Source organism: Electrophorus electricus, chromosome 25, assembly GCF_013358815.1.
Source record: "Electrophorus electricus isolate fEleEle1 chromosome 25, fEleEle1.pri, whole genome shotgun sequence".
NCBI classification, from domain to species: domain Eukaryota; kingdom Metazoa; phylum Chordata; class Actinopteri; order Gymnotiformes; family Gymnotidae; genus Electrophorus; species Electrophorus electricus.
The window spans coordinates 10,778,400-10,799,592 of NC_049559.1; the positions used below are offsets into that span (position 1 = coordinate 10,778,400).

At 44.5% G+C, this 21,193-nt stretch overlaps 2 protein-coding genes across 2 annotated transcripts; one reads left to right on the plus strand and one right to left on the minus strand.

Moving 5' to 3' along the window:
• Positions 1-1,658: 1,658 nt before the first annotated feature.
• On the plus strand, positions 1,659-14,253 carry rnf17 (ring finger protein 17). Its single transcript, XM_035522976.1, has 36 exons — positions 1,659-1,713; positions 2,008-2,123; positions 2,608-2,705; positions 2,826-2,913; positions 3,057-3,137; positions 3,257-3,360; positions 3,456-3,624; positions 4,280-4,356; positions 4,678-4,752; positions 5,403-5,641; positions 5,741-5,824; positions 6,002-6,163; positions 6,661-6,832; positions 7,204-7,330; positions 7,662-7,849; positions 7,943-8,078; positions 8,335-8,491; positions 8,661-8,776; positions 8,855-8,969; positions 9,065-9,188; positions 9,282-9,512; positions 9,707-9,851; positions 10,056-10,168; positions 10,276-10,366; positions 10,496-10,617; positions 10,691-10,995; positions 11,125-11,294; positions 11,438-11,551; positions 11,698-11,778; positions 11,868-11,990; positions 12,071-12,127; positions 12,504-12,611; positions 12,726-12,840; positions 12,937-13,075; positions 13,326-13,512; positions 13,869-14,253. The coding sequence occupies exons 1-36, from the start codon at positions 1,659-1,661 to the stop codon at positions 13,962-13,964; spliced, it is 4,680 nt and encodes a 1,559-aa protein (XP_035378869.1). The 3' UTR covers positions 13,965-14,253.
• Positions 14,254-14,314: 61 nt separating this feature from the next.
• cenpj (centromere protein J) lies at positions 14,315-21,163 on the minus strand. Its single transcript, XM_027018160.2, has 17 exons — positions 21,014-21,163; positions 20,184-20,588; positions 19,706-19,820; positions 19,492-19,608; positions 19,172-19,319; positions 19,002-19,086; positions 17,279-18,620; positions 16,796-16,919; positions 16,541-16,706; positions 16,184-16,408; positions 16,038-16,110; positions 15,802-15,935; positions 15,560-15,634; positions 15,328-15,468; positions 15,098-15,182; positions 14,893-15,013; positions 14,315-14,657 (listed from the first exon to the last, which is right to left on the minus strand). Exons 2-17 carry the CDS (start codon positions 20,577-20,579, stop codon positions 14,465-14,467), a joined length of 3,540 nt encoding a protein of 1,179 aa, XP_026873961.2. The 5' UTR covers positions 20,580-20,588; positions 21,014-21,163; the 3' UTR covers positions 14,315-14,464.
• Between the last annotated feature and the right edge of the window lie 30 nt (positions 21,164-21,193).

The following is a 21,193-nucleotide window of genomic DNA, read 5'->3' on the forward strand; positions in this document are numbered from 1 at the left end:
ACAAATAATTTTAGAAAAGCTGTTAAAATGCATCCTGGGTTCCATATGACCTAGTAGACTGATAACAAAATCAGTCCTCCTAAAATCTCCAAACACTCATAAACCTGCAGTAGTGGAAAGCACCAGATGGCTGCACACAAGCAGTACATATGAGTCATTCTCCACTTTGGTGTCTTTCCTTTCTCTAGGGTCTCCAGTTTTCTTGAGTATTGTTAAACACCTGTCCCTCTTTTCTTCCTTGGCAACAATGCGAAGGCAACACTTAACTTTTCACACAGCTGAAACTTTCAACTGACTCCAGTCACACTGCACTGCTTTCTGTTCTTTTTCACTATAACCTCTCAGAATCAAGATCCAGAATCACGTCCCAATCTGCAGTATTGCAACTGACTGTGTGTGCTCACTGCAGCTCTATCAGTATGTGAAATACAACTGGACAGGCTGCACTACATTCATTAGGGTAGTTAAAAAAGAACTTTTTAAAGAACTACAGGAGTAAAAACTGATCAGTGTTGTAAAGAGCTTGGTCCTTTAAGAAATATATTTATAATTGCATGGCACTGAGAGCAAAGGTAACCATGAGACACCTGATTGAAACTTACTTTATTTAATTATCATTCCTTTAAAGTTTACAATCTTGCATAAGTTGTAACCTGTATAATTCAGTTTTCACAGTACTTTATGCATGTAATTCATTCTAAAATGTTTGCTTATTAATCTTTGGCTACAAATTATTGTTAACACATCAAGGTCCATGTTCACCAAGACACACACACACACACACACAAATAGAATAGAATAGGAGGGACAGGGAAATCAAAAGAGAAAAGTAAACCTTGTGGGCAGAGAAGTCTAAATGAGACATATCTTGGTTTCCATTCTTATGTATTTCACAGAGAGTGAACATGTGTGCTGCATGTGTGGGACGAGGCAAGAGGCACTGCTGTGGTCTGAGATGATTATGCTGGTGAGATAATATTAATCTTTATCAAATCTAAGACAGTATGATCAGTGTAATTGAGAAATGCATATCACACATATACAAATACATATGCAAATACATATTCCATCACCCCTCATCATCTGTTCTACTAAAACCTACCAAATAGACATGCTGAAGTCAATGCTCTGCAGCTTTGCTCTGCTCAGGATGCTTTGCAGTGCACATGGATCACAGCTACATCTTCAGAGGGTCTGCATTATGAAATCATATTTTGCACTTCACCCCCATCCCAAGACAACATAAACAAAGGGGAAAAACCCAAACATATAGCACACAATACAAGTCAAATTTTTGTTAGGACAGCATATTCAGGTGTTAAAGGCGCTGTGGTGTTTCAGTGTAGATGACCTTAATCTGTTTGCTCTGTGCTTAAGGGAAGCTTGTGTAACAAGGTTTATGCAAGTTGGCATGCATACAAGCTCTTTAGTTCCAAGCTATTTAGTCCCATATAATCATTAGTAGACATAAAATAGCTGTAAAAACACAAAGCTGTAAGGCAAATTAGGTTTATATTTATTTATACTAGCGAAAACTCTTGAATGTCTTTTTGTGGCGGGAAACTGATTAGACAGCCTAGAGAAGAGCTCTGATTGGGCGAATTTATTAATCGAACGCACGCGTTCATCTAGCGCGTGCACCCCGGTGGAAAAGCCTCATGACGGACTCCGCGATGACTTGTAATGTTTGTGGCTCGCCATATACCTTACCAGGTAAACTTGAGAAATTTGTTATCTATGATGATGTCTTTCTAGAGGAGAACCTGACATGTTTGCCGTGTGGGGAGCTAGCTCCTACGTAGGTTGGTAACGCTAAGATCGGATAAGACTATGTGGCTAGCTAAGCTAACCTAGCTAGCTACGAAAGTTAATGTTTGTGTCCAAACTGTATACAAAATGCATAACCAACGTAGGTCAGTTTCCTTTGTCTTTCTGAATTTGTGCTTCTAAGATTATGTAGCCGATGCAAAGTTATACTTATTCTTTCTGACGTCTGTGACTGAACAGAAGACGAAGTTGTGGGAAACCTCCCGCACGTGCTCCTGTGCGGTCACATATTCTGCGTGCCGTGCCTTCGCGCGCTGGTATCTCCGCAGGGCGTCATCACGTGCCCGGATTGCCAGGTGAACGAAGTTAATGTTGGCTAGGAGTTTCACAACAGCAGCTTAACGTGATCGTATGTGTTGTGTTACTCTACATACACTCAGTGGAAATAAGTTACATGCTGGTCTTGATTAAAATATAATTTTGCGTTGTTTTAAAAGGAATAACTTGTGTCCTCTAACCTGTTTTACGGTTTTCTTCATGTGAGGTTTGCGCGTCCTTTCTTTATGTTCGGTTGCATACGTCAGTATAGTTGTGACTTGGTGAGGCTATATGAAATTGAAAGGAGTAGCCTATTATCTTTCAAGAAAATGCAGAAATTGTTTGTAAGATTTTAATTCCTGTGGACAGGCAGTTTTAAAGCTCTCCTAATATTTGTGCTTTCTATTATGTATCTAAAAATGGTGCTCTTTAACCTTCTTGATGATTTAATTACTCTTCTTGATATTGGGGGGGGTGGTTGACCAAGTCTGTATTTGCAGTCACATTAGACATCTATTGCAGATGGGCACCAAAGTTGATGAAGAAGGGGTGGATGGGTTGCAGGTGGATAGCAGGATCATTGGACTCATTTATACCGCCAAGATGAACTCCAAGAGAAGGTATTTGGACATTTTTTTGCATCACTTAACAAGTAAATTATATACCCTTATATATAAATATTTGTCCATAATTAAATGAAGAAATGTGGTTTTTCACACACTGGACTACACACTTCACAGTTGCCATGGAAGACACAGATGGAGGGGTCGACGAGTTGGGAGTCTTCCCTCACCTCCACCTGCCCATCCAACACAGAATGCTGGAACGGTACATGCGAGATTCACAACTAATCACTATAAAAATTCTCTTGGCAGGTTGATTTATGGCATAATCTTGGCCTACTACTCTGCTGTAATCTAGACATAATCATCTCATACTGGATTTGGCAGTGTCTGTGTATATTTGTGTAGGATCAAGATTTGGTGAAAGTTCTGGATGAAGCTCTGTGTAAGGCAACAGAAAACCTTAATACCCTTGACAGCCTGCACCAGGTAAGATGCACAGGTTACAACTCATTGATGCATCTTCCAAACTTTGTCCCGTCTGTCTAACACAGTTGGGTGGTGCCTCAAATTGTTCCCCAAAAAATTTTTTTTTTTTTCTCCCCAAGAGTGTAGTTCAAGGCATACAGACTGAGCTGAAAAGGGAAAAGACTCGAATCACCAAGGAAATTGAGGACTGCATTGACAAGGCAACTGGCATATTGCACAGAAGGTTGTGTGTGTGTGTGTGTATGCGCGAACATTTAAAGTGTAATTTAGAAGGCTTGTTTTTTAATAATATGCCACATGAGGTCTGTGTGCTTGCAGACGTGGTGTGCTGCTGTCTGAGCTGAACCAGGTGGAGCAGCTGTTCTCCACTGGCCGCGAGGAGTGTCGGAGGGTGGAGGCAAGACGCAAGGAGCTGTTCACGGTCATGCAGAAAGCACGACACATCCGTCAGGTGCCCTCACTGAGGACTTGCTGCCATTTAGCTCAGGTACAGACACTGGGTGTTGGCTCCACAATTAAATTAGGGAGAGAGAAATATTTTTTATTATTATTAAATAATAATAATAATATATTTTTAATGTATTTATTTATTTTTATTATTATTTTCTTTTACACAGACATATTCTAAAATCATGACACAAACTTGACCAACGTTCAGAGGAACCCTGTGGCATCCATACACCTATGTTATGAAGTAGACACTTAATCACTCAGTATATGCTATGTATTCTTGGTCTTGATGAGTACACATTTTGCTGTTTTAAAATGATTAATATGAAAGACAACGGATGTCATAATCAATGACCCAAAGGTTTGTCAGGTTCTTGCTACTTCACAATGCAGAGACGGTATCTAATCCTTACTTATCTATTTTGCAAATATTACATTATCTGGACAAACTATGAGAATATGTACTCTCTGTCGATGATCAGGAGATGCAAATTGGAATACTGGGTGAGCACTGGAAAAGATCCAAAGAGATGAAAAATAATCATTAATTCATGCAAAAGTCTGTTACCAGATGTTTAGTGTATATGATGTGGAAAAGTGTTTGTACAGCATGTTTGTGTATGTAGTTTAACTTGTTCTCATTTACTGTTCTGCTGTTGCATAGTGGTTGACTGTGTGTGTATAATTTTAAGATTCTGGAGACTCTGCAGGAACCTGTTGATGCTGACTCATTCGACAGGAGTTGCCTGACCTTGTGTTCAGGACTCAGGTATGATTACTGCTAATAGACCACCTCAGTTAAGATTAATCGCATTAGTTAACAAAGGCCATTTTTCTGTTTTCAAGCATTCCAAAGTTAAATGTTTGGGGTGTTTTAGGACATTCTGATGGTGTTATCCAGTTGCACAGTTGTTGTGAAACATTTAAATGGAGTTTACATTTCAAAAGTTTTTCTGAAGTAGGTGTAAGAATAAATTTACTTGGATGAGGAAGGTTATTAACCTTATTTCTTGGGGACCCTTTTTCACTTTTCAACTCGACACATTCTGGGCAGCTGTGGTTTTGATTGTAGATTGTTGTTTGTGTATAGCTGCGTTCTCCATGTGGACAGTCTGACAGAGAGTGTGGGGAACTGCCTGAAGATCATGGACCGCAAGGTTAATCTGTGAGTAAGCTACAGAAGTCTACAGTGTAGCTTCTGGTTTATCTAACAATCATATAAAAACCTATTTTGTTAAATTAATGAGACCTTTGACGTAAGTGGCCTGTCTTGGTGCATAAGAATTGAATCGACCTGCTACAAGAGAGGAAGAGACCATGGGAGTGTGTGCAGTTTCTCTGACTAGAATCTGCTTTCTGTTAGAAAGGAAGCCTAGTTGCAGGTACATTATTGCTGTAGCTGATTTGTACCCAACAATACTATTTTAACCACTAAAATATTTAGAAATATTTTAAGATGATGCAGTGCAAGGGTGAGACTCGGAGAACCATAAACTGGAACACGTACACGTTTTCTGCTCACTTTGTGGCCATTGGGCTTGACAGTGTCAGAACTGACAGGCAAAGCACTCACGTGAGTTTAGATTTATTCAAATTAATGGTTATATTCTTTATTTTCCCCCTACACTTAAATGTAAGTCATGAGTTAGTTTAGCAAAAGTCCGAGTCGATTCCAGAGTCTTTCAAAATGCATCAGGAGTGACTCAGATCGCCATCTCTGCTCCCTTCTACATGTCACAGAACCTGGGAAATAATTTTGTGTACGTATGGGGACACTGCCAGTTTTTGTCGTCTCCCACCCCCCCCCCAATTCAGGGCATCTGAACCAGCACAGCTGGACCCCAGTCAGCCGATGAGGAATGGGGGGTCAGGGAAGAGGAGGACAGGGCAAGGCAGCTCTGGTCTATCTGCGTCTCCCGAGATGGCACAGGAAGACCTGCACACCCGGACCCCTGTAGACCCTGCTGATGGACACAACACTGACCTCCTGCCCAGTTTTATTATAGAGGAAATCATTGAGGAAGCAGACAATGGTGCAGAGAGAGATGGAATGGGTAGGTGCGGTGTGGGTGTGGGGGGGGGATGGATGTGATGGTCACTGGTTGTTTGCCTTGCACACTGATGAGTCATGTTTTTGTTACCTTGAATCCTAGAGCCCAAGAACAGGGAGGGACAGAAAGTGCAGAGGAGAAACCATAAGGTGTTGCATGACAGGACGCCTGGATCCCACCAGAAAGGTAACCAATGTATCTGCGCTCAGTCTGATTTCCTGGATTTGCCTGGATTTTCTTGGACTCCCCCCCCCCCCCCTTTTTTTTTTTTTTTTAGTTGAGTATCTTCCATTTATCCATATTGTGTGTGTGTGTGTGTGTGTGTGTGTGTGTGTGTGTGTGTGTGCGTGCGTGCGTGCACAGCATTGCAGGTATGGGTTGTGCTAAGCCATTTAATCAACCCAACACATTTCTATGTGCGGTACATGACGGAGCGGAAAGCAGGAGTTGCGCTGGCCAGGAAGATTAACAGGTTCTGCTCTGACGCACGTAGCCACTTCGTTGTCAGAGACCAACTCAGCACAGGTATACACAGAGAATTATTTGGCATTGTAAGATTTGAGAAACTTGACTACACTTAAATCCTCCTTTCTGAACAGGATTTTATATATTGCTACAAACTGCATTTCACTTAGCAGGCTGGGACATGCCTCACTGTGCTTTCAGTGTGTCAGTCAATCATAAACAAATTCCGACTTCTCATAAAATATATACAAGTGTGACTCTTTCCAGCTATTTTTAAACGATCAGTAGAGCTGTGCCCCTATAAACTTGAGAAGTCTTGACCATCATGGATCATCCAAATCCATATGCTGCTGCATTTGTGGTTTTTGTATTGGACTACATGTGGACGTTTTACAAGCCTGTCAGATGGGTGTAACAGTTACCAATACCTGAATTTTTCAATGTCTACTTGGTGGCTGTGTTAAAGCCGCAAATCAAGGGGAATTGCTGTAAGGACTGTAATGCAGTTCAGAAGACTAGCCAAGTTTTCATAGGTAATCATTTGTGCGCGCGCGCAGGTATGATGGTGTTTGTGAGGTCGAAAGAAGAGGTGTGGTGCAGGGCCCTGGTTTGTGAGCTCTTCCAAAAGGGCTGTCTGGAGAGTGTTTCCCAGTGCCCCATCTCTGAGGTCGCTCGCCTACAAGTATTCTTCCAGGATTATGGCTTCTCCAAGGGGCTCACCATCTCAGGGTAAGGAGAGATGGCTCTGTGTTTGTGATGCATGGCACCACATGAACTAACAGAACAGGTAGAGCAGCACATGGAGAAATAGATAAATGTAGTTAACACCTAGAGAGTGGTCCAAGTTCACTCAACTGAGTGACTAAAATTAGTGTCTGTCTCCTCTCTGTCCTCGGGCACTAAATCGGACACAGACATCCCTTATGCATGCGCGTGTTCATCCTCTGACGAGATCTCTGAAAGTTTCTGATTTTCACATTTTGGCTGGACAAAAATTAGTGTCCTCCTACCTTATGCACGCTGTGAATAAGATTGAAGATGCTGTTTTGAAATGTGAATGTCCTTCTCTGAGTCATAATTCTCCCCCCTCTCTCTCTCAGTGATGAAGATCTGAGCGAGCTGAATAGGTGTCTTCGTAGAGCTGATCTGATTGCCCAGTCAGATTTGCATCACTGGGCTCCTCTGGCTATTAGGTGTTCACTCAAAGACATTATTCCTTCAGACCTGGTGAGAGCACACGAAACTGCTGCTTAAACTGTGAACAGACTGTCCTTTATGCTGGAATGATTCAGTGGTTGTTTGAAGGGCATCTTCAGTTTGGGACTAGTCTTATGTTACCATTTTTGATCAGTGATTCAGCATTTTAACTAGCGGTAATATGTAAATTAAAGGTGTTATCCCACATTGTCCAGTGGCTCCAGAAGCATTATGGGTTTATTCCTAAACAATGTTATGTTTGAGTATATTAGCCTTGCCCAGGGCCATCGGAAGTATGTTTTAATGTATGAAAGGTGTGTGTTTGTGTGTGTGTGTGTGTGTGTGTGTGTGTGGTGGGCAGGTAAAGGGTTGGAGCGAGGAGGCATGTCAGGAGATGAAGCATGTGATTGGTTCAAACGCTGTGGAGATGCAAGTGTTTGATCAGGATGGAGACACCCTGCTGGTGGATTTGAAGAAGGTGTCCACAGACAACACCAAGAACACCCCTCTCTCTCTGAGAGAGCACCTCGTGTTCATGGAACTGGCCAGGCAAGACATGCCACCAACACTGAACAATTTATACATCTGGCTTCTAAATGTGTACAGCTTTGAAATTTAGGGTGTGTGTGTGTGTGTAAGCAGGTTCTATTCCCCTCTTGCCATCTCTGGAGGTAGTAAGCCTCTGCAGTTTTATCCTCCTGTGCATCCCAGACTGAACATGGAGCTCAACGCTGTGGTCTCCCACGTCAACACACCGTCAGACTTCTACGTGCAACTAGTAAATAATTTTACTGTGTTCTCATGCTACTGCAGGTCATTTAAAATTGGAGACTGTTGGGTTGTCTGGCAAAGGGATTATTTTCCCAGATCCTTTTCATATGGCTTCATCCACTAAAGGGACATTAATATTTCATTTATGCATCTGCGCACTAGTTTAATTCTGAGAACTTGTTTTGGTTTGTCGAGAGTCAAGTTTAAGCTCCACAAATCTGGCCCCCTCTGTTGATATTAATGGTGAGGATTGTGTCCTGCAGGTGGACAGTAGTGATTTCCTGCTGCTGAACACAAAGCTGCAGAACCATTACGGGTCTCCTGGAGCTGAGAGTAAGCTGCAGATCTACTGCCCTGTTCTGGCCCAGGCCTGCATCGCCCTCTACAACAGCAAAGACTGGTGCAGGGCTCAGGTTACAGGTGTGTGTGTGTGTGTGTGTGTGTGGGGGTGTGTGTCCTTGCACAGTATGTACAGGTGTGTATGTATTCCACAGTCTGTTGTATTGTTGGGCTGTATATCACAGACAGCTGTGTGTGTGTGTGTGTGTGTGTGTGTGTGTGTGTGTGTGTGTGTGTGTGTGTGTGTCAGGTTTTTCTGGTGGACAGCTGGTGGAGGTGCGGTATGTAGACTTTGGCAACAAAACAACTCTGCCCGTTACAAACCTTAGACAGATAAAGGATGAGTTCTTTGCGCTGCCAGCTATGGTGAGAGTCCTGCAAGCCCTCGTTCCCTCTGTACTGTAGACCTGTAACTGCACTGAAACCTGACCATCTCTTCCTCAGGCGCTTTGGTGTTCTCTGGCAGATGTTGTGAGTTTGGAACACACCTGGAGCGATGAGAGCATCAGAGTATTCCGTGAACTGACAGAAAACAAGTTGGTCACTGTAGTGGCAACAAGTGAGCGCAAATGGATTTGTGTACCTGTGTTCTATGAATGAGCTGGCATACAAATCCTGCATTACCCCTTTTTCTATTGTGTGCGTGTGTGGCAGAGCATGTGTCCCAGTACACAGCAATTCCTGTGTGTGTGTGTGAGGTCCGCGAGCATTCTTCTGAACATCTAGCCAGTATTGGAGAGATCCTGGCCAGAAAAGGGTTGGCCTCATTATGCAAACAGTAAGTGCAATATAGTTTTTGCTTCTCTCTCTCTCTCGGGCTCTCACAGTACATGCACCCGCTTCTGTTCATTCCCGCTTTGGCTTCTTGTAGAGTCCTGGTGACAGAACCTCCCCTGCTCGAGACTGTAGTGTGGGATCCCCCGTTGGATGAGAGCCCGCTGGCTGCAGGTGAGCCGGTGCCCCTTATTCCTGACCCGTCGGAGGTACAGCCCAACTTGACCCTGCCAACCTCCCTTAAGGACCTGAGGGTCAGGGTCACCCATGTGACCTCTCCTGGAAACATCTGTGTGCAGCTACTGCAGTCTGATGCCCAGCTGAAGAGGTACTGACCCCCTGCAACTCCCTTAGGACCAGTGCAGTGTTGTACTGAGGAAGGTGGTCTTGTAAAGGGCTTTTCTTCCAAAATAATTTTGTCAGGCTGTCATTGTGATCTTAATGTTGCCTCACTCCATGAATAGGTGGTAGGTCTTCAGGTATTTTGCGGTCATAACTGTAGGTGCTGCTTGTGTATGTTAGGATTCATGACTTGCTCAGTAGAGAGTATTTAAAGTCTGAGCCAAAAGAGGTCAACTGGAAAGCTGAGATGACATGTGCTGCCAATGTCAACGGAGTGTGGGAGAGAGGAAAGGTGTACAGTGTGTCTTCGGGCAGTCTCGCAGAGGTACATACACTTGCGCATACAAACCTTGGGTCTGAGCTTCAAAAATGCTATATTTACCAATATTATGATATAAACATGCAACTTGTAAATGACATCAACCATCTATTTATAAAAAAAACCAAAAAAACATTAGAACCTGTACTAGCTTTGTTGGAAAGGAACAGAGTTTTGCGATATGTGTTTAGTGTGAATGTGTGTCTACAGGTGCTGCGTTGTGACTTTGGGAATATGGTTAAACTCCACACCAGTAACCTGAGGCCACTCGTCCCTGAGCTGATTGGCTCCCTGCTGCTGGAGTGTTGTCTCAGTGACGTAAGGTAAAACGAGCTCCAAGGGGGTTTCTTCGTTGTTGGGACGTTTGTCATTTAGACTGTTTGTTTGATTTCTTTCTCTCTCCACCCCCCTCCTGCTCCTCACTGATCAGACCTGCTGGTGGTTGCTCCACCTGGACAGCCACAGCTTGTGAATTCATCTCCTACTATCTGACTGGAGCCTTGGCCATAATGACCATTAAGGTGACCAAGAGCATTTTATACACCATGTATTTTAATGTGGTATTACACCTTGCACCTTCTATCTCTTCCTCTGTCAATTCTTGTGTGTGTGTGTGTGTGTGTGTGTGTGTGTGCGGGCGTGCTCTGCAGGATCCCTCTGTTGCCAGACCAATGCCGATCTCTCTGTACTGCTCCAACCGAGCAGGCCAGGACGTTAGTATCGCAGACTTCCTCATCAGCGAGGGACTCGCCCTGAGAGAGAGAAGTGTCAAGTACTTCAGTGTCCTACTGTCAGAGAGAGAGGGAGAGGTGTTTTACTGTTCCTCACTTGAGTTTGTGTTTCAGAGCTGCTGCCCAACGCAAACCAGACCCTACCCTGTCTGAGGAAATCAGCTGTCCACCAGAGGGCATTTTGGCAGGTCAGGATGAGTGTGTCTCGACCTTGGAAGACATCGTGCGTGAAGACGGTGATCAGCGTAGCCAGCAGTGGTGCACCTCTCCACCCAAACATGCCCCATCCCCAACCTCTCCCCCAGCAGTGAGGACGCAGGCCTATCTGCCCCCCGAGTTGCCGCCACACAGACTCACGCGCATGAGCATCTGCGCTGTGTCTGACAACGGGGTCATCTACACCATGACCCCACAGACTGGTGTGTAAGAGAACATCTTACAATAGAAATGTCATGGCATTCAGCTTTTGTTTGGCTTTTTAATAAGGAGTCCAGATCCAAAATTACCCTGTGCCTGTAAATTCTTCCTGTGTGTGTGTGTGTGTGTAGAGTGTGAATTTGAGCGCTTGCAGGAGTCTCTGCAGCAGCACATTAAGACCCTTCCCCGCCAGAAGTCCTACAACTGGAAGAAAGTGCTGGGCTGTGCTGTCATGGGCTCCGACATGTTGTGGTACCGTGGGCAGGTCCAGGAGGTCATTGGCGGTCATGTGAAGGTCCGAGTGCATGCTGCAGAGCTTAACCCCGTTGAGTCATTGACTCAGCATACTGCGTTATTGGCATTTAGGCTTGCAGAAGTTAGCCTCAGTGTGCCTCTCTGTAGTTCTCACGTTTGATATGGTGTGTGTGTGTTTTCCAGGTGCAGTACGTGGATCAGGGCATAGTGGAGAACATTCCCGTATGCCACGTCTATCCCAAGGTGCTTTGTGAGACTGTTCCTCAGCTCTGCGTGCCTTGTCAGATAAATGGCGTGATTCCGGTGAGCACATAACTGACTGTCCATCAGCTTTCTTTCACTGTGAAAGACCCTTCTCATCACCCTGTGTGTGTGTGTGTGTGTGTGTGTGTGTGTGTGTGTGTGTGTGTGTGTGTGTGTGTGTGTGTGTGTGTGTGTGTGGGGTGCAGGTAGGGACAATGTGGCAGTGGGATGCAGTGGCCCTGATGAAGGAGTTATTGCTTGGCCGTACTTTTGACGTGCAGGTCGTGGTAAAGTGAAATACACGCGGTTCACGTGCACAGACAGGCTCACATGGCAGATGTGTAGTCCCGCATCACCTCACTTCTGTCTTTCCCAGGAACTGCCGGAGGACCCACGAGGCTTGGTTACCGTGGAGATAATGTTGGATGGGATGCCGCTGAGCAGACTCATGGTGTATCACCAGCATGCCACTGCTGTCCCTGGCAGCAGCAGCCTTGAGGTGTGTGTGTGTGTGTGTGTGTGTGGGGCAGAATGGTCATTGCTGGGTCCAGCCTTATCTGATGCTAAGTGTGTGTCCAGGATTACGTGGTGAAGGCTCCAGTGCCAGATTTGGATGACTGGGATATAACCATAGAGGTGAAACTACTTTTCTGCTACAATCTATTAAGTCTTTACAAATCATTCATGCCAAATGAAGAACTTGTGCATTTATACAATTTGATGCTTCCGCTCTTTTAATCGTAGATCCCCTGAGTGGTGTGGGTTGTTTCTGCTCCAAAGAGTAATATGTGGGTAGTCAGGACTGTTTATGGGGCTCAGTTTATACTGCCTGCCTCTTCCCTTCTCACTAACACAAAGGGGCAGTCATGATTTAGTCTACTAAAAATTAAATCATGACGAAGCTCTTGCATGATGTAATTCAATGTGACAACTCGTGGGGTGATCACCTAGTGTGCTAAAGACCTAATTAACCAATTAACCTTTGACTAGTGAGTTGTTGTTGTTTCATCAGGGCTTGGAGGATCCCTCGGCTATTTTAGGGGTGTATAGTAACCCCAAACTTCCTGATAAAGGCAAACTATTCCAGGTCCAGATTAAGCACATTCGAGCCCCCAACGAGGTACTGCACCAAGATACTCGTAGAAAATATGCACATTTGAAATCTAAAAGTAAACATAATTTAACAATTTTCATGCTTTCAAGGCCCTGTCCTTGTATTTGGGCATGTTGGCAGGTGTTCCTGAGTTTGTTGGACACACAGGAGTGTGAGGGGGAGACTCTGGAGGAAGCTCTGGAGCGAGTGAACAGTGATGCTGCCTCTCTGGCCCAGCTCACAGACTTCCCCATCGGTAACGTCGTCGTTGCGCCACCCCGCCTTTTAAATTGCACCCTTCCAAGATATTAAACGAGTAAGATAAAATTGCATTTTTTTTGTGTGTGTTCAGAGGGCCCATGTCTAGCTCAGTACAGAGATGGCAAATATTACCGTGCAAAGCTGTTGGGTTTTGCCGAGCTCAGCCCCAGTGTCAGGCTTCTCGTGAGACATGTGGACTTTGGCTCAGATGACATCCTACTGCCATATGAGTAAGGGCCCACACCAACAGATGCTCATGCACAACCACAACTTCAGCAAGTGGCAGGCTGCAAGTTAGGACCTCGTGCTGCAACAGGAGTACAGCAATAGCTTGCAAGACTTTAGTATAAATAAATAAATAAATAAATGCCAGGGATGTTGATGTCAAAAGGAAAGAATTATAGTATACTGTAATCCTACGTGCATCTAAGAAATGTTTGGAGGTGCGGGGTGATGTACTGGAGTGCGTGTGTCTGGCAGGCTGCGCTGTCTTCCCTCCTCGCTCCTCCGTTTCCCATGTGGGGCGGTCTGTGTGTGGCTGGCGGGCTTCAAGCCGCAGTGCGCGTGTGTGGAGTTGGAGCGCGTCTCCTACCGGCCAGAGTGGAGCATGCGGGCCATGCTAGAGATGATCGACCTGCTGCATGGTTGCCTTAGTGCCATGGTGACGGTAGGCTGCAACGCTGCATCATTCTCTAAGGATTTCAAAAACAGCGTTGTGCTTTAACAGTATTGATCCAGTTGTAACTGTAAATCTCTACACATGGTGATATTATTGGATGTACTTAGGAACTAGTAGTTTAGGGATAGATTAGATTATTAAAGAAATTGTGGGAAGAAAAGCTGCAAATTTTATCCAAGTATTACAAATGGCCAAGGGAATTATTAGAGGCAACAAGGATATGTAAATTGTAAATACTTGCACTGTTGGTGTTTAATGACTTCCCTGCACAAAGCCCAGTGAGACCCACTATAAAATAAGAGCTTTCCGGAACCCCTCACCTGTGAGGAACGATCTTGTTGCAGGCAGTGGAGCCACAGCTGATCGTGTACTTGTACAACGCAGATGGGACGTTGGTGCATGTGCCCCTGGTGGAGAAAGGCCTTGCTGAATATGACTGACCTGATACTGAATAAGAGTATAACCATACAGCAAACTACGAGACTTGCCCGTTTAATGGGTCTGTTTTGTTATTGCGCAATGTTGTTTTTGTAAACTGAAGGAGGCTTTTAAATGCCTGCAAAGTAATATTTTCCACGTTTTGTTTGCTCCAGGAAGAGTGGCATTTTTGTCTTATTAGACCACAGGTTGATGTTCTAAGTTCACAGTACTTGTTTAGTGTGGACTCATTACAGTAACTTAAACAATAGTACTTATGTTAACTGTGCTAAAGCTCAGATTTCAGTCTGCTTCTCTGTATGATGGGTACAGAACAAGTAAATGCTTGATTCCAAGACTCAAACATTCCCACTAAGTCTCAAAAATATTTATTTTACAAAAATGTACATTCAAAAATAAATACTTGACATTCACATGTAAATAATATACACATGGACATGCTCACAGCTAAACATACAAGACGCAGCCACTACACCGTTTGCCCAAAAAGGTCCATGATTGCTCAGGCCTTGGTGTCCATAACGACATGTCCTTGTGGATCTTTGAGTCGCACACGGCCAGTGGGGTAGCGCGTCTCCTGTCGTCCGTCTGAGTAAACCGTTTTAACAGTACCATCTGGATAGTGACGTCTTTTAAAGTCTGCGGTGTGCAGCTCCCGCTGGCCTGTGTTGAACTGGATCTGCTTGCTGCCATCTCTAAGAAACAGGACGACAGGATGTGATAGATTCCTACTCCTCATCTGACCGCTGCCCTTCTTCGCTCGCTTCTTGGTGTATACCATTTCATACTGATACCAGTCAACGTTAACAATACACACCAAATCTGTATTAATTTGTTGAAAGACACCAAATTGGACAGTTTGTGTGGTACACTGCTAATCTCACGCACGAGGTCAGGGTAATTGACATTTAGTGCTACAGTAGTACTTACGGGTTTTGCTGTATTATTGTGCCATCTGTTAGGACACTCTCCTCTCTCCCGTCAGGGTAGAGATTCTTAACCGTCTGATCAGGGAACGTGATTTCCTTATGTCCGTCAGGGAAGTGTTTTTCTGAAATATAGAACCAGAAGGATGTAAGGCTTCAGAAATATGTCCTATCTGTTCTCCCAAGCAGTTTCTGAAATGATCTATTACCTATTTGGTTGTTTGGGAACTGCAGCACTTCCATACCATCAGGGTATGTGGTGTGTGTGGTCTGAGCACTTGCATGGTAATAAATCTACAAGGCAGCAGGAAATTGTTGACTATTTAAAATACTTGTTCGTCCATCCATCCATCCACACAATTTTTCAAATCAATTCAACATGACCAGAGATGATGCTATTTTTATTATTTTTTAAAATTCGCTAAGGGGTTTGTCTCACCACTCTTTGATCCGGCATGATGTGTTTGATATCTCCGTTGAAAAAAGTGACACTGACTGAGAGTCCGTCAGCAGACAGCTCTTTGCGCGTGCCGTTTGGGAAAACAATGAGTCGACCTCCATCTGGAAGCACCTTCTCAATCTGACGGGCAGGAAAGTTTTATATTAAGTATAAGTGACCCAGCCAGCAAAGTAGAAAGGTTTTTTTTTTTTTTTTTTTTTTACTCTTTCACCTTGCCATCTGTGTGTGTGACCTCTTCCTGCTCCATCTCTGCCTGCTCTGTAACAACCCCTGCACTGTGCAATTCCTGTCACAAATAAGCAAATATGAACAGGACAATAAGATGGCATATTAAAAGGTGTGCTAATTTAGTAGGGTTTCAGGATAGGTTCACTAAGATTTCAGCCTTTAAATACAACTGGTTAAAGAGGGGGATATTTTTTCTCTCTCCCATGCACCAATATTTTTACTCACTGAGAAGTGGGTAGAGCTTTTGATTAGCTGAGAATCATGGGTGCTCGCCTCAGGACGAGTCAGTTTATCGGTCACATGGTATGGAGTGGCCACTGGGCATAGCTCCTTTGGGCAGTCGTTCTTCAAGACGGAAGCTAGAGGAAAAATAACTGTGATATCTGCATCAAAAGCATTACCCTATAACAAAATATCACTGCCACCCAATTACAAATCTAGAGAATCATTTGAGGACTTACTTTGAACTTCTGGATTTTCTCTCCTGCTGCTGTCGCTCTGAGGTACACTGTTCTGATTACTGAAAAGAGGACTCTAGAAAGAAAAGCGCTAAACATCATCTTCACTCTTATTGTAACAGTCATTTATGTATTGAAAGTTTTTGTACCTTCGATTTTGTCCTAGGAGCTGAGTTGGAGCATCCCCTCTCCTTCTCTGCAGTTTTCCAAGCGCTCAGGCGAAGTTTCTCAAGCATGCGCACCTGGTCTCGGAGAGTAGCATTCTCTGCGCTGAGGGCGTCTAACTGCTGCCTAAGGCGGCTGTGGGTGCTGGACCACCGAGCCTCCCGTTTTCTTAAATCCTCACGCACAGCATTCAGCTGCTGCTTTAGAGACTAAAGCACAGTCACCATCAGTTAAAACTCACAGGTTAGGCCCTATACTGATGTACAGTATCAGATGAGGGTTAAAATAAGTGGAAATCATCTCAGTTGTAAAGTGATGAGAGGAATGGAAGAGATGGGAACCTGTATCTCATCTCGCTCATGTTTATCAGGCCTGGCCCTGACAGCTGCAGCATGTTTCTCAAACAGCTTTTTGTCGCGCTGCAGCTTCCGCCCTTCCTCGCGCTTAAGCTCCTCCCACTCCGCAGTCTCATCCGCCATTTTCTGCTGGAACTCGGCCCTTTCCTTTCTAAAGGGGAAAAAGGTCACCTCCTCATTTCAAATGGTGGTAAATCTGATCACTAGGGCTGTTGCTTAAGACTTTAGTTTGTTTCATACTGTAAGGTTTCTCTGACATCCTGGTTTTCCTGTCTGAGGCGGATCAAGGCTGCATTTTCTCTCCGGAACCGTTCAATCTCAGTCTCCAGCTCCACCAACCGCTCACGGAGTAACCTTGACCGGACTGGATTATGTGTCACAGACATGGAAAGGAATCAATTAATTTAACAGGTGTCCTTGCGTCAGTTGGAGTACTGATCAGCACAGCAGGAACTTGTGTTTATAAATATGTGCCCAGATTTGTTTAAAATGTTAACAATATAATTAAGGATGTCCGTCTTCTGCTGGTCTTGCATTTTAATCTTTATTTTTATTCTAATTTAGTTTTACACCATCTTCAGTTTTAAATTATTCCATTTCATTGCATCTTGACTATCTGTAAAGCACTGTGTAAACCTTGTTTAAAAATACTATATAGACTATTAATATTATTGCTATTATTAATAAAGAAAGATTGTTTACATTTCAGAAAAAAACTACTACCTGCTCCTTCTTCACTGTGCATGTCCTCTGCTTCTTGCACTACAGGGGGACGAGGGCAGGGTTTAGGCTTCAGAGCTGGAAACAGCTTGGCTACCAACTGGCATGTGGGTGGAGCTTCTGGCACATGGGCTGTTGGGCTGGCTGAGGAACTGTCAGAATCTGTCCCCTTTGATCCTGCAACTTTCCTGTTCAGGGCCCTGTCTGGCTGACTGTCCATCTTGGACGAACTGCAGGTCAAATCCTCGGGCTCATTCCATGTGTCGTCATCATCAAACTCCACCTGACCTCTGATACCCACTAGTGTATGAGATTCATCGTTTTCCTCTTCTCCCTCTGAACTGCCAGCTCTCTCTCTGTCCTGGTAAGAGTGTTTATCATAGGGGGGTGCAGGCACTTGGAAGCAGTGTCTGAAGGGTTGATTTGGTCTGGCAACAGGACACTGGATTTCTGCGCTGCTACAAAATGAAGCATTAGACTCCTCCCTCCTCTTATCCTCCTCATCTTCAGAGCACTCGCTTGTCACTCCAGCAGACTTTGTGATCTCTGCCACTGTGCCTCCAGGAGGGACTGCTGGACTGTGAGCCTTCTCATCCCTTGGCTGCATTGGGCTAGCTGTGACATCGTGATGGTGGCCCAGTAACACAGGCCGCTGTGGTGGCTTGACTGGTGTGGAGGAGAGGCGTCTTTGATCTCTGCACAGGAGATTGTTGATGAAGGAGGAGTTACTGGAGAAGGAGAACTCATCTGCCGCTCTCTCCAGCAGCTCGAACTCACCAAGCTCCACACGCTCGAGTTGATGATCTCTTTCCCAGTGCTCACCACGCTCCGTGAGCCAAACCTCGAATGAGTTCTCCGCCGCACACATGCTTGGAGTGCGTGTGTCCTGAATTTTTACCGATGGCTTCCCATTGGTGACGTCAACCATGGAGTCGCAGATGATCTTCTGCTGAGGGTCACACTTTCCATCACTCTTGCTGTGGTGTTGGAACAGCCCAGAGCTCATATGCCCCTGGTTGGCTCCAAGAACACGAGCTTTAGCAAGACGTTTGGTTGCCGTTACTGAAGTCTTGTTCTGAGGAAAGTTATCTTTGTTTATTACAGCAGTCTTGCGCTGGATCACAACATTAATTGAGTTTGAGGATTTGGGTGAAGGCCGTTTTGGCTCAGAGCTCTGGTGGGCACCGCCCGGAGGGGCTGGAGGGTCATGGCACGGAGTGGGTTTGGTGCTTGAATGAGTTCTCTCTCTGGAAGGTGCAGGGGCTTTGCCCCTCATAAATCTGGACAACCCTTCCCCTCTCCTCAGATATGGCCTCTTCACCTTCACTGCCTCACCAGGAGCACTCTAGAGGGCAGAGTGTAAAGACAGGTCAGATTTTACTTTATACTTTATAGTGACAGTGTCAGTACAGCACAATTTGGCTTGTAGTGGAGATGTTTTGACAGCGTTTTGAATTGGATATCCACATGGAGAGCACTCGGTGAATTATAGACAGTCAAAGACCGCAAGACACGCATTAATAGCCAAGTCAAATTAACTCACCGTTTCTCTAATAATTTATTCATCATTATAATTACAATCCTATGGCTTAGCAAGCAATTTATGAAATTCGTAACATGACTAGTATGCACTCCAAGCTTGTCCGATAGCAATCAGTGTTACCATGACCGAGTGTCTGAGTCAATCTAACCACGAGTCTGACTGGATGTGTAGTTGATGTCTCACCTTGCTTAACCTATCGTTCTCCAGCTGGAGCTGCTCTTCCAGAATCTCTTCAAACGTCTTCCCACAGTCACCTGATTTGATGGGCCTAAAGACACAAAGATCACATCACACACACACACACAAAAAAATCTGTCACACTATTACTATACTTCATCTTTATCCACATTTACCTGTCCTGTGGCTCTGATCCTTTTCTGTGCAAACTCTGGTTCTCACTAATAGACTGCAATGAGTCTTCATCAGGATCGCAGTCAACATCACAGTCTCGTCTACAATTCTTCTCTGCGACACCTTGTTCATGATTCCACACCCTTGACTCTGTACAGATAGCATTGTGTTGGGTCTTAAATCTTTAATATTATTAACCATTATAGGCTGGGTCACATCTCATAATATCAACCACCACCTTTCTTGAACAATTAAAATAATGAGTGTGACAACAAAATTTACCTGAAGTAACTAATATAACCAAAAGCTCAGTTTTTTTTACCAAGAGTCCTCTCCAATTTGTCAAGGGGCAGCAGAGGTGTTTTTTGGAGTGGCTGCGACAGCACGGGACTTTGCCGATTTCCACAACTGTGATCTGCTGAGCATGGAGGTGCTGAAACTAAACGCAGAAGGGACCGAACTGAAGAAGTGCACGGAGTACAAATAAGCGACTTTCTGCAATGGACGCACACGACTGAGCACTCAACATGGCCTACCTGTGGCAGACTGAACCATTCCCATTAGTGTCTGCTGTTCATTCTGGAGTTTGTGTAGCTGCTCCAGCTGATGTGCTTTTAGCTGTGCTTGCATGTGCTGCTGCAACTGCTTCAGCTAGAAAAATACATTTCATGGTCATAGGGACTGCTGTTGCTTGCACACAACCCCACAAAACTGGTGAACAAGGGTATAAGAACCATCACACACATGTTTTCTGTTCAAGATTTAAGTACATTCCCATTATACATTCACTTGTAAAGCCAAGCAGTAAGGTTTAGGCAAAAGAATCTTAATTAAATTGATTTTCTGATCGGAGGCACATATAATGCAGACTACGTAGATGCAGCCAAAGGTTTCTTTTTATTTGCTACGTTGCATCGACAGTCCTTAGTTTACGTGCTGAGAAACATGTGCCCTAGTCCTCAGAGTATTCGTCAGATGGACACAAACCTAGCATAAGTCATTTTCTCCATTTACCTGCTCGAGTTTGGTGATCAGCGGAAGCTCTTGTGCGTTTCCCAAAATATTACGAACACTGTCCATTTCAAGGTGCGAAGGTTCCGTCTCTGCGTCTGTCGAGGTTTCCTTTAGCACCACCGAGTGTACGCCAGTGCAGCTGCTACTACTACGGGACCCTGGCAGCGGGACGAACTGGGAGGAGAAAGAGTCCTCCAACGACGCAACGCCGCTGCTACTGCGGGACCCTGGCAGCGGGACGAACTGGGAGCAGAAAGAGTCCTCCAACGACGCACCGCAGCTGCTTCTGCCAGACCCGGCTCCCCCCGGGGAGCCGCTTAGGATGACTCCGGCCCGGGAACTACTTGGTATCCACCGAGAGAGGATGTGAGACTGTATCCCAGATGGAGAGGACATTTTCCCTAGCTAGAGCATAAAAGGGTTTTAAATAAGTATTGGTGAATAACGCTGAAAGTTAAATGTCATTCATCGTCCGTTTCATCGGCGCAAACTGTTCAAGGATGTGTGGCTAGCGGTTTTCTAGCTAGCTATCGAGTAATTGGCCATCTATCTAGCTGGCTATATAACGTTAGATAACAAAGAAACAACAATAATATTAACATTATTCATAACTGCAATATACAACTAACTAAATAAATAAATAAACACACTAATGCTGTTTTATTGGTAGTCTTAAGAAATACACCACGTCTGTATCAGAATATTAGCCAGCTAACGTGCATGTTACGTGACTAGCCAGCCAGGGTGGTCAACTAGCAAAACGACAAAACATACCAGCACAATTCCAAGAATCAGATCATAGGCGAAATTATTTTTAAAGGTAAACATACCAACAACGACTTGTAGACAAACCGTAGTGTCGTTCGTTAGCTAGCTAGCTAGCTAGCTACCTTGGGTTGCGTTGGTGAGTTGGGTATTTAAAGTTTTCAGTTGACGTTTCAACTTCGGACAAGTTTCGAAACATACCGCCATAACAAAACAAAGCCCGCGAGACGGGAAACTGAAAGATG